Source organism: Serinus canaria, chromosome 5, assembly GCF_022539315.1.
Source record: "Serinus canaria isolate serCan28SL12 chromosome 5, serCan2020, whole genome shotgun sequence".
NCBI classification, from domain to species: Eukaryota; Metazoa; Chordata; class Aves; order Passeriformes; family Fringillidae; genus Serinus; species Serinus canaria.
In genome coordinates this window covers 587,336-599,935 of record NC_066319.1, presented here as the reverse complement: position 1 = coordinate 599,935, position 12,600 = coordinate 587,336, and the positions used below count along the sequence as shown (strand labels likewise).

At 36.7% G+C, this 12,600-nt stretch overlaps 1 protein-coding gene across 3 annotated transcripts in view; it reads left to right on the top strand.

Moving 5' to 3' along the window:
* KIF18A (kinesin family member 18A) overlaps positions 1–5,057 on the top strand; it is a 30,336-nt gene extending 25,279 nt beyond the window's left edge. For all 3 annotated transcript variants that reach the window (XM_050975599.1, XM_050975597.1, XM_050975598.1), the window contains exons 16-17: positions 2,144–2,253; positions 4,469–5,057. In XM_050975599.1, the coding sequence (XP_050831556.1) occupies positions 2,144–2,253; positions 4,469–4,617 (259 nt within the window). In that variant the 3' untranslated portion in view covers positions 4,618–5,057. The remainder of the gene's footprint in view (positions 1–2,143; positions 2,254–4,468) is intronic.
* Positions 5,058–12,600: the final 7,543 nt, after the last annotated feature.

Sequence of the window (12,600 nt, the reverse complement as noted above, 5' to 3'; positions counted from 1 at the left end):
TTTCTGATAATTCATTTTCAGTCTCATATTGTGACCTAATTTTTGCAGTCTGCTCTAGGAAGAACTTTTGTATCATCACTTCTGGTTTATGGCCCTAAAAGAGGTTTATTACCAGGAGCACCAGAGAAGCTGAAACTGAATAGACATTAAGTTAAATTGTAATTTCTTTGTGTATGTACTTCTTTGGTTTTGTTTTTTTTTTTTTTTTTACTGTATTTAACCCCGATTAGCTATGAAACAGCTGGTCTTTCTTTTTCCTACTTCCAAAAGCAGAAATCGATGCAACCATTTTTAAAATCATGCTACAAATGACCTGCTGCTAGACCTGAGTGGAGCTACCACAACACAGGTCTTATAAAGAATATCTCAGGACTGGTGGGACAAGGCTATAGACAGATCACAGGACATGGAAGAAACTTTAATGCCTTTTTGTTTATTAGCTCCTTTAAAATAGAGAGCTATCCTCAAAGATCAGAATCAACTGGTCTAGTTTCATGTAACTGTTCTGATTGTTATCAATTACTGTTCTAAACTGTCTTGCTAGGAGGAGGAATAAATTGTTCTGCTCTAGGATGAGAAAAGAGGCACTGCTCACATTTCCAAATAGCTGATTATGAATTTAGCAACATAAATCAGCTATTCTCTGAAACCAAGCCAGTCTTTTCTACATTCTCTATATGGAAAGGTGAGGGAACTTTTGAAGCCTGATTTATGTAGTCTTAAGGTTAAAGTTCTCAGACAGGCTTTTGAAGTACATTTTTTTTGTAATAACTGTGCAATAATATATATATATATATATATATATATGCTTATTTCTTCCCAAAAAAGTAGCTGTTTCTGTTCACCTTGTTTCTTTTGTGTCTCAAACTTATTTCCCAGTACACCACAGAAAAATCCCACAACTTCTGTTCCTTTTATAGAGATCAATGTGTCTCAGTAATTTGCCTATAGAATGAAATTTTTTATGGTTTGGTCTCGCAGTTGATGATGAAGAGAAGGAATGAAAACACATTTCTGAAGGAGAAAAGGAATATGCTCTTGCTTTTCAGAGCGTCTTCATTCCATTCTCTACTTTTTCCCTCTTTTCTCCCCCATGCTTTCCCTGATTGAAGTGGCTCATTCTGGTCATTCATCTCCTACTAATGCTAGAATAAAAATATAAATTTCAGTCACATGGTCCACATTAGAAGTATAATTTGAAACAGTTGCATTTTCAGGACAAGGGATTAGAGGCAAGTCAGTCAAAAGAGACTATTTTACCAAATAATGGTATATTCTTATTGGCTGAAGTTCTCTTGCCAGAGGCATGCATGAATAGATTTTTAGGACTGGCACAAGGAAAGTCTTAGTCTTTGCTGCTTGCTATATATTTTCATTTAGGCAGAAAATTATTATTAAGGAAGTGTGAGTTAGGGGACTCTAAAGTGGAAATAATACAGTATTTATTACAGGAATAGGAAAAGCCTAGGAACTTGGGACATAAATACAATTAGCTTGTTTACGAGGCTGTCTGGCAGAGTGGAACTGAGGAAGTTTGTGAGGCAATTGCAGAAGGGTGAGATCAGATAGGTTCATAATTTTCACTGTAGACCCTAAGTTCATCACATAAAGTGCTGTGGATAAAATATAGAGGTTTTGTTTTAATGAATTTGAAGCTGTAACAGTTTTCTTGCAGCTTAGTTAAAAAGTATTGTCTGCTATGAAGCCACCCCCTCCAACTGTGTTGGAGGCTGTAGAGAAGTTATTGTAGCAATAAAAAAAATGTGATTTGTTCAATAAACATAGCTTGGTCATTTCAAGAATTTTGTAACATGCCTTAAGATCATTTCTCAGTATAATTTGTATGTGAGAGCCATCAAACTGGCTTCTACGGTTTAAACAAAACTGTGACATATTGTCCTGCCTTTGAATACAAGTGCCAACATTAGTTCTTATTTTCACAGCTGAAGCATTCTTGTAAATTTTTAAAAAGAAGAAAGGGGAATAGTATCCATAGATATACATAATAAATTAGTTTATTCCTTGCATTCTGTTACGATTTTATGAACACTGGATAATATTTAAAGTATTTCAATATTGGAAGGCCAGAAGCACTGTGAGCAGTGACTGTACTGAAGGCAAACTCTTTGTGGCACTTTTGCAGCTCCACCTCGAACACGGTGCTGGGCAGCCTGCAGGCCCCGGGCTCAGTCAAGCGCTCTCGGCAGGATGTGCTGCTGAGCCATGCGGCCCTGAGAGTGCCCCAGGGGGCTGGTGAGTGTCAGGGCTGGGCTGGGGGACACTGCCTTTGCTGCCTCGGGCTTTGGCTTCGGTGTTTTTCACATTCTGTGCTGCTTTAGTGGGTGGGTCAGAGCTTCACATGAGGGGATGGTGAGCTCTCTGCACAGAGCAGGGAGACAAAACAATTCCTGCTCCAGCTGGGCACCAAGGACAAATGATCCAAATCTCAGGCCAAGAGCACAAACCCCGTGGGCTGGAGAGAGAAAAACAAGCAGGGTGGGACTGCCTGGGCTAAAGCTGGGATGGGACAATGAACTGCAAGGTGCAAATGGAGCAGAACTGATCCCAGGGAGAGACCCCGGGAGTGCTCGTGCATTTTGGGGCCATTTTGGTTCATCTTGGGTGCAGCCCTGGCTGGGCTCTGGTGCTGCCCAAGGTGGGTCCATGGAGGAGATCCTTGGAATAAATCCCTGCTCTATTCTTTAGCTCTGTCCAGCCTCTGCTCTAGGGCAGCCTGCACAAGGCATCAGCTTCTGGTGATCAAAGGGACAGAAGTTATTGCCTTGGTAACAGTGATTGCACAAGTGCAAAATTAAAATTGCCACTCAATTAATTGTCACTTTAATACCACGTGTTGCTGTGACAGTGTACTAGGCCATTGGTTTGAATTGTATATCCTTTTCTTTAAAAATAAAAGAGCCAGAATGTCAGTTATATAGATAGTAACTAATCAAAATTCAATTCAATATTATTACAAGGGTGTTGGGAAACCCTTTTTCCCAAGAGCCAAGTTCTTCCACCTAAAATAGTTTATTAACTTGTTGAGAAATTTGGTGAACTTTATTACCAATTTTGTCTTTGCCCGAGTGTGGCTTATCAAGAAATAAAATTCTCTAATAATTTCCATACCAGTTTTTAATTCTTTGGTTTTTTTTACAGCACCAAACTGATTTGTTTTAATAGATAAAATGTATTTTCAGAGATTTATTGGTCTTAAAATTTGGGGCTATTCTGGGCAAAAACAATAACTGACACAAAATTATTTTGCTTTTAACATATTGCTGATAATAATATTAGCAAGTTCTGTTGTGTGAAAGTTTGCCTCAACTATATGGGCTTCTCTGTGAGGTGTATAAACCTTTTCTGTGATAAAATCAGTTACAAATAATTTTTTCAGCCAATGTTCACAAATGTCTTCACAATTTTATTAAAACCTCTGCCTTTTCTAGTGCATGGCATTAAGTTGCTTGACACCTGAAGCAGATTTTAATATGCTAAATCTGTACAATTTTCCTTCATCTCTGCCGCCTTTCCCGCTCTGTCTTCAGAGATAAATTTAACAATCTTCTTGGGCTATCTAGAGGAGATCCAATATTAGTTTTAAAATTTCAGTCTGCTTTTCTTATGAAATAGAAAAGCAATGTGAGAAAACATTTCAACTGTGTAGCTATTGCCAGTGCCATGGGCAATACACTGGTTTTACAGCACTTGCATGTTTTTAAGTAAAAATTGCTGTGAGGGAATGTGAGGGAAAAGGTCTTATTCTGTATTCATTGGAAATGTTGAGGTTGTGTTACAAGAAGCTTTCTGGAAGCTGAATATCTGAGTCAAAGCTCTAACCAGGTGACTTATTAGGCAGATTGCATGCAGTGTTATATCAGTATCAATGTCTGCTCCAGCAGACCAGGTTTGGAAGGTTCCACTCTTCAATCCCAACTCTGGAATTAAGGAACTGTGTAATGCAGAAGCACGTTTTGAAATGAGAATAAAACTTTGATTATTCAGTGTTGAACTGAATATCAAATAGACTTGATTTTTAAGAGCATGCTTAACAAGAGCAGAATAAACCTTAACCAAATACCTGAGAGGAAGAGTTGTTTTCAGATTAAAAAGACAGAACTTTCTGTAATGACATAGTGTTCATATTTCAATGCTATTCTATAATAAGAAGGATCAATAACATTTTTTGCATATTTGTAGATCTTTTTATAGACCATTGTACTTTTTTGATAGCATCTCCTGTCAGTTGAGGGTCTAATCATGGGACTTTCTAGACAATTAAAACACTGGATTACTGACCTAAGAGTGATTACACGTTTGTATATTAAAATGAGGCTTTCAGTAACAGAAAGAAACGTGTAAAAATTCTTAGACCTATTCTGAAAAGGAGATCCATGTCAGTTACAGTTTACTTATGTCTATTGAAGGAGTTTCTCTCTATTTCTAATAGCATTTCTTTCTTCACTAGGTGTTAAAATGAAGAGCAGGAAGCAAGAACAGAATATACCAAGGAACTTCATTAGAAGCCTTTCTCAAGGAAATGTATCACTGGATGTTAAATCAAGGACATCAAAAAATCTTTTACTTAGTGTTTCCAAGAAGAAAAATAGGATTTAGTTCTGAGTTGATCCCTATTTCAAGCAGGATTGATTGATAGCAAATGTGAATAGGGTGAATTGTGATTTCCTCCTGTAAATAGTTTTGAGAGTTTTGAGGTAGAAATCTTATGAAAGTTGTTTTGACCCCGTAAATTATTTTCATCAAAGTAGCTTCCTTATCTTATAAGAGATTTTCATTTGGAAGCAAGTTAGGCAGATGCTAATATTAGAACATGTTCATGCTTTCCATTACAATGCCATAGATGTTCTTAAATTGTTAGTATCTATGGATGACATGTGGAGTTCAAAGAGACAGAAAAAAATATTTCCAAAACTGACATTTTTTTCTTTTTTCTTTTTTTTTTTTGTCTTTCTGGTTTTTAGTCTGTTACTTGGTTGTAAATGCTCCTGTTCTGTTTTTTCATTTTAATTCAGCTGTAAATATGTCTTTTATTAATTACTTCAAATAAATTTTAATATTATTAAGAGCAATATAATGTGAAATGCATTTCTAGCAAAAAATGTTCCTTTCTTTTATGAAAAATGTCTAAATCGATTTTGACAAATATTGTTATATAACAAGTACGTGCTGTTTACAATGACTTCTAGCTAATCAATAATGTTCAGAGACAGAGCGATGTATAGCTGTGCTGTAACCTTGACAGCCTGCCCAGCCTTCAGAATGTCTTTCTGCTGTCTTGGGCCTGTGCAAATGAAGTGAATTTCTCCAGTCTGGTGAGAGCCAGAGGAAGAAGTCCTGTAAGTAGTTTGTGGTGTCAGAGCTGGTATCTGAAGCAAGGAGCTTCCCACATGATCCGTTCACTAATGTGCTACAGAATTCATGCTTGACAGATTGGAGGACACTTTCCACAAACCTCTGAAAAAGGAAATGGGAGCTGCCTGCAGAAACTTTCAGACCACTTGGAGGAGCAGACCATGTGGTGCAGAAGCAGTCTTCATTGGGGAGGTTCAAAGAGGAAGAAATCATTTCTTAAGAAATAGGCATTGCTAGTTAAAAATACTAGGAGAGAGAAAGTGAATCCTCCTAGTTGCTTTCAAAAATTGTAGGTGATATAGTTGTGGTGAGCCTGGGACCTTGTAGAGTAATGAGAACTGGGAAAAGGTTTGTGTGAAGCCTGAAAACTAGGATGTGGGACATGTCCACATAGTGAGGTGATCTAATTTCAGTAGAATAAAGAGGGAGGGTCACTCAATATTTCCCTATCATGATGAACAGCAAGGTTTTCAAATTAATTTTAATTTATGATTTTGATACAGCTGAAGTTGTACAGACTATTTTTGACTTATGGGATTTTTTTCAGATTCTCAGTGTTTATTGTAAAATGTATGCTGGGAACTTCTTTGTTTGATATTGTGTGTACAAGAGGTATGTTGGGTTTTGCTAAATATACTTGTTACTTTCACTGCTCTCATGACATGTAAGACTTATACATAGATGTCCATAGCAATCTTGAAAAGTTTTTAGACAGGCTTGTGCATGCACCATTCTGATAGTCAAAACATAAAACTGATGAATCCCATGTTTTCTTAATGTCTTTGGCATGCACTTGAGTGGAATCAGTTGGTTCAATTGCAATACTTGCAGGGACAAAAAAAAGTTATTGAGAAAATTAAAACCTGATATGAGAAGGGATTCAATCAGAAGTTGATCATAGATTTGTTAGCTAGGTACATGTTTACCATTTATAACTAGCATAAATTGTTTCCAGAGATACAGCAGCTTGAAGGGAGGTTTTTGTATTTCATATTGCTATTGAGTAATGTTCTGCACTATTAATTGTACATGCATTTGTTTTCTTACCTACTGTGAACATATCTAGACTTCATAGGCAGAAAGTGCTTCCCAGCACATTCCACACACATTACTGGCACAAAACTTCTCATAACTTTTCATTACCTAAGAAGTTTCTCTGTCAGATTGCCAGTTAGGTAGAAAGCAATGTGTATTTGGGAAGCAGTGGAGGTGTGCTACAGCCCACTTCATTTCCTTGCCAATCTTCTTTGCTACCTGCTGGCTTGTCTTTACAAACTAATTAAGGAATAGCATTTATCTGAAATACACATTTTGCTGATTTCACTGTTGTACCACACAGGGTTAAGTTTTTTCAGTGTTGCAAGTGTGAAAAGGATGTCAAAGATCTCATCCCACTGGGAAATTCTTACAAAAACATTCAGAGGCTGCAGGCTATGGTTTGTACTATTATTCATTTACTTGCTTATTATAACAACATTCAATCAATATAAAATGCTTCTCAGACCATTAACTTGGCCTATTTAACTTAGCAAACTTTGAGCCCATATGATTTTTAGTTACTCAAGAAACTCCAAGAAGGGGGAATTAGAAGAAAGATAGAAAAGAACACTCCCCCTTCTGGGTTCCAGCAGTGTTCAGATGGAAACTTGAGATGAAGGCAGGGTCAAGATGAAAGCTTCATCTCATGTTTGTCCTTAGACAGCCCTGTGCCTTTCCCTAGGTGGCATTTGTGGTCCTTTGGCACTCAGGAGCTGGGTTAGGGTGGAGTGGAGCTTTGTGCCTGTGCTTGGCACCCCTGCCAGGCTGGGGCAGGGGATCCAGAGGCACTTCAGAGGCTTTAATAGAGCCACAAATAATTTCAAAAAGGGGTTCCAGGGTAAACTGACAAAAATTATTGAAATTCAGTTATTCAGTTAGCTGAAACCTATGAAGAGGTGGAGAAGCATGTTAGTTGCTGAAATAGTGGGCAAAAATGAAACTCAAGAAGGAAAACAGCCCAAACTATGTGGCAATGGGTTGTCAAAAAGATATCATTAGTCAGGAAAGAGACCTTGGAGTTATTGTAAAAATGGCCATGAAAACATCTTCTCTGGTCAAAATAGCACAAAAACTCATGGGGAACAAACCCTTGTGCAAATTCTTGCCTGAATCCTGGTCTTGTCCTATACATTTCAAATAAATGTGGTTGAATTACAAAAGAATAAAAATGGATGAGAGGAGCAATTAAAGCAGTGAACAGCCTGAATACAAATAACATAGTTTAGGAGCACTTCACCCTGCAAGTGAGAAGTTCTGTTTAAAGTGTATGAAATAACAAGTCATGGAAAAAGGGACTAGGCAACAATTATTCACTGCTTCTTACTGTATGAGACCTAAATGCCAAGTTCAAAACACATGGCATTTCCTCCCTGAATAGCATATGTGATGACGAAGTCTGGAGTTTAAAATGTGATGGATGTCAAAAGAGTTGAATTCAAAACTGATTACTCAGATCTGTGGAATACTTTTATTCTTTAACTCTGCCTAGTCTCTGTTCTAGGCTAGCCTTCACAAGGCACCAGCAGTGCCCAACAGTAGCTGCAAATGGGAGCCTGAAAGAAGGGGAAGGGAGAGAATGATTATTTTCCACCTGGTAGTACCTTCACCTGACAACAGTCATGGAAGGACTTCCTTGCAGGGGGAAGGTTGGGGCTTGTACTTGTGTAATATCACTAGTGGGCACAGAGTTTGTGGTGGTTGGGAGTGGGGCTGAGTATATAAAGAGCAAATATTTTAATTATTTAAATTTATTTTAATGCTTTGATAGATTGCAGGTCTGCACAGTATGGGTTTAGTGTTGGTTAATGACTAGTGCACTCACTAAAATGCAGGCACAGAGTTTGTGGTGGTTAGGAGTAGAGCTGTGGCTGATCCCCAGTGGCTCCAGCTGTGCAGGACAAGTGAATGCTATGGCAGGTAAGGAGCCATGGAGTGCCCAGGGGTGCTGAGCAATCACACAGGGAGCAGAGGGCACACAGGGGCAGGGCAGCAACAGGAGGAGATAAAAGGGCTGAAGGACAAAAAAAAGCAGATGCTTGGCAGCCTCCTGAAGAGCTGGGGTGTTACTCTGCTTGGGCTGAATCTTTCTGGAATTGTGTGGTGACACTCTGGGTATGGTGGCTGTCTCAGCTGGGATGTGTGCTGTGACACAGGAGGTTGGTACTCCTAACAGCCTGTGTAGGCAACAGAGAACAAAAGGGTGGGAGAGACTCTTCCAGAAGGCAGCTCAGAGTGGGAAGCTGGCTTGGATACTTTTGGCAATGCACTCACCGAGCAGGTAAGTCTTGTCCTAGAGGACCTTAAAGCTTGGTGTTCTGGATATCTCCTCCCAAGTGAGTTTTGTGTTTACTCTCCATATTTATATGTGTGGATTTATAATCATTCCATATGTGTGGATTTATAATAAATAATGCACCCTGATGAGGAATGAATTAAAGTTTCTGACCTTTTGGCCTGGTTTGGGGCATCTTTCTGAGATTGGAAGATGTAAGTGAGAGTCTGCCCTCATGGAGATTAAGAGGTCCAGGAACCATAATGGGCACCAAATGCTGTTTGGTGTGGTTTTGGTTTGTTTCTTTGAGAATTTTTTTAATTTTGAGATTGACATACTGTTATGTAAAAGCTTTTGTACTGCATCTGTAGGTGCCTCCCATGTAAAACTACCACAGAGAGTGACAGAAAAAAGCTGCAGTAACCTAAAACCACAAACAAAAACAAAACCCCAGAATCCACATATATTCCAGTATAGCTATAAAACTTGGAAAAAGTGATTTTCATCTTTTCATCTTGCATCATAATCTTATTGCATAGTCTGCCTTTGCTTTTTTCTCTGGTTCTCAGTTTGTCTTTTCCTCCACCTGACCTTTAAATCATTTCCCAGGCTTCCTCTTCTGTGACACTTTTCTGTTCTCCTTCACCTAGAAGAGAAAATGTATGTTGGACATTGATACAGGGGGGTTAATTTTGTGGTTGTTTCAGGATATTTCATTTCAGGCTCATTGACGTGTAAAAGATAGAGAATTTTTTAAGCATCGAAGAAGTTTTGAAGCTCTGGAAGCTGGATTGCCTTCACACAATTCATGCATCCAGAATTTAAAGGTGCTATGGGAAGCTCACATAAATGTATACTGAATATGATAAAATATATTGGAATTATAGAACATTTTCCTACTGAATCAATTCCCAATCTTCAGTCCCTGGTCTTATATTAGAATTATAGAATATTTTCCTGCTGAATCACTTCCCATTCCTCAGTCCTTGGTCTAAGACTTTTCAGAGATGATCAGGATGCTTGCACATGTTAATTTGTCTCTAAGTCTTCCCCTTTGCACATAGGCATATGTTTTGGTTTTGGGTGATTTTGGGAAAAATATTTTTAAAGGGGGTTTTTCTTTACAAAGCAAAGTTAAGCTGCTTTTTTCTAATAGGTTTGGAAAAACAAATTTATTTGCAGAAAAGCAGAAAAAATGTTTATTTAATAGGTAAAGCATTTACTAGAATAAATAATGAACAATATTAAACAATAAAACTTCTTGTTGGTTTAAAAGATGCTATAAACTCAGGTTTTTTGTGGGCTTGGTTTACTCTGTTACTGATTTTTCTGGTATTGAAAGTGTTGTGGTTTAGGTTTGGCTTGGTGGGTGATTTTGGTGGTTTTTTGGGTATTATAGTTTGGAGTAGCTTTAAATAGATTTAAAGAAAAGAAAAAACCTACAGTTTAGGGAACTTATCGGCTTTAATTAGCTAAAACCAACTAAAATAAAGGTGAGCTCTGGTTTCTTGTCTGTGTGGTGTTGTTGTAGACTGTTGTTTTGCAGTAGGAACATGTAGGAGTTTTCTTGAAAACAAACTCTGTGATTTTGTTCTTTGTTTTGTTTGTAGAACTAATCTTAAAGGTGTGAAACTTGTTTTTGAGTTACACAGATGTGTGGGGATATGAGTTTCATAAAGTTACTTGAGGCTATTTTACTTTTTATTCTTATGTTGTTGGTTTATAACTAAAACTAATATATATTCTAACTTTATAAACATATTTATTATACATAGGTATATATAGTGTACAGTTATGTATAGACAATGGCAGTAACATTTAACAAGCAGTGATATTTACCCATAGTTCCCACTTAATAATTAAATTTTTTTGAGGTATACATTGTGTTGCCTTTTTTTTTTTTATTATTTAATCTGTGTCATTTGGCCTTTGAGTAAAAACAACTTTATGAATATGTTTGTTTGTATTTGAGGTAGAATTAATTGAAATTGTCTTTTTTAATCAACTTTTGACATTTATTATTAGGACTTTGCTTTTGTTTACTGTATGTAAGGATTTAGGTTGGGTAGGGTTGGTTTGGAACTTTGGGTCTTAATTAATTAGGTGGCTTTTGTTAGATGTTGTTCTTAATTTTTGAAAGATCCCCCACCCCAAATTTTAGGGTGTTTTTTAACAGTCTATTGTATTTTTTACTTTGTAATTGGTATGTGGTAGGGGATATGCTATATACTTATTTTTATCTATATTTAATGGTAGGTTTTTTAGCTTAGGTGTTGATAGAGTTGTTTTTGAAATGAGTTCTGTTGTTTGATTTATTTTTTTTTAGTTCTATGCTTTTAAAGGATGTGTTTTTAAGGTTTAGCTTGGTGTTATGGGCTGTAGTGTATTATAGGTAAGGTTTTAATTACTTTATCGTGGCTTTTACTATTGTGAGCACATCATGTTTGTTTTGGTGTGTTTGGGGTAGAGTAATGTAATTAAATTGCCAGGGTTTTTTTTATTTATATTTGGATTATTGCTGATTATGTAATGGGGGTTTGGTTTGTTTGATGGTAGTATATGTTTTACAGTAATGGACAACTTGAGAAATATTGTGTACGGTTAGGTTTACTCTTTGGTTTTGTGTTACTTACAGGTGGTATTTTTATATGGATGACTGGAGTCACTCTGAGTTTATTTAGTTAGGATTCACTTTTGTGTTCCGAATTTAAATTTGGTTTTGATACTTGTATTTTTATAGCTTGATTTACTTGTTTGTTGTTCTGGTGGTTTTTATTAGCTTTATTTTTGAGAATATGGGTCTTTATATGATGGACTTTTATAGGAAGCTTTTTTACTTTGATAGTGATTTTATTTTTTTACTTCTTAGTAGCTTAAAGTGGTTTTTTTTCACCCTGGTAATTAGTTTGGGTTTTTTAGTTAGTTTTATAGAGTACTGGTTACTATTTAAAATTAGTGTAGAGGTAGAAGTTGGGGGTTTTTTTAGTAATGTTTTGGGCTAATTGAATAGCTTTGAGTTTAGTGAGTTGATTTGATTTACTTTGTTTAGTAGGTTTGTGATTTGTTGCATGGGGTTTTATATGGTTGGGGTTTTTTTTGCTTGATTTTCAAATGGTGAAAAGAGTTTAACTTTTTTTGTTGGTAGTTGGTTACATGGTGCGGGTTTTTTAGTATGTGTTACTTTTGGGGGTTTTTGTTAGTGAGACTCAAGTTTTTACTTTTAGGTTAATTTGTAAATATTTTAAAATCTTAGGGTGATTTAGTGTTTTAATATGGGTGTGTTGTGTGATGAGGGTAATCTGCTTTAGGTGGAGTTGATGCTGTGGAGGGCAGAGGGAATTTTTCTTTGAGTATTCACTTTGACATTGGTAGTTGGGGTGCCAGGAGGAGTTGTGGTTTAGTGTTATTACTTCTGACGAAGTTTGGATTTCTTTATAAGCTGTGGTTTTTGTTGGTTTGTTTGTTTGGTTTTTTTTGGGGGGGGGATTGTAGTTGGCTTTAAGTAGTTTTTTAGGAAGAGTTTTTAGTTTTGACTTTAAAATCTTTGTGGTTGGCCTTGAGGTTTTTTTGGTACTTTCTGTTAAAGGTTTTAGGACAGATGATGGTTCTTGGTTGCAGAGTACATTTTTTATGTTTGGTTTTGTTTGGACTCTGTTCAGTGTTATTGTATGAGCAATTTTTTGTTAAACTGGTGTTAAGGTTTCTTGTTGTTTGGGGTTTTATAGGAAAGTGTTCTTTTTGAGATGATTAGGTAAAGAGGGTTTATAATTTGGTTGCATTTAGGAATGTGCATTTTTTAAAAGCTTATAGTGCTTGGGAAAGTTTGTGGAGTTTTATTGTTGATTGGTGGAGATATTGTTGTGATTTTGTTGATTAAATTGGTGGGAATTTGATGCTGCTTATTTTGCTATTTTATT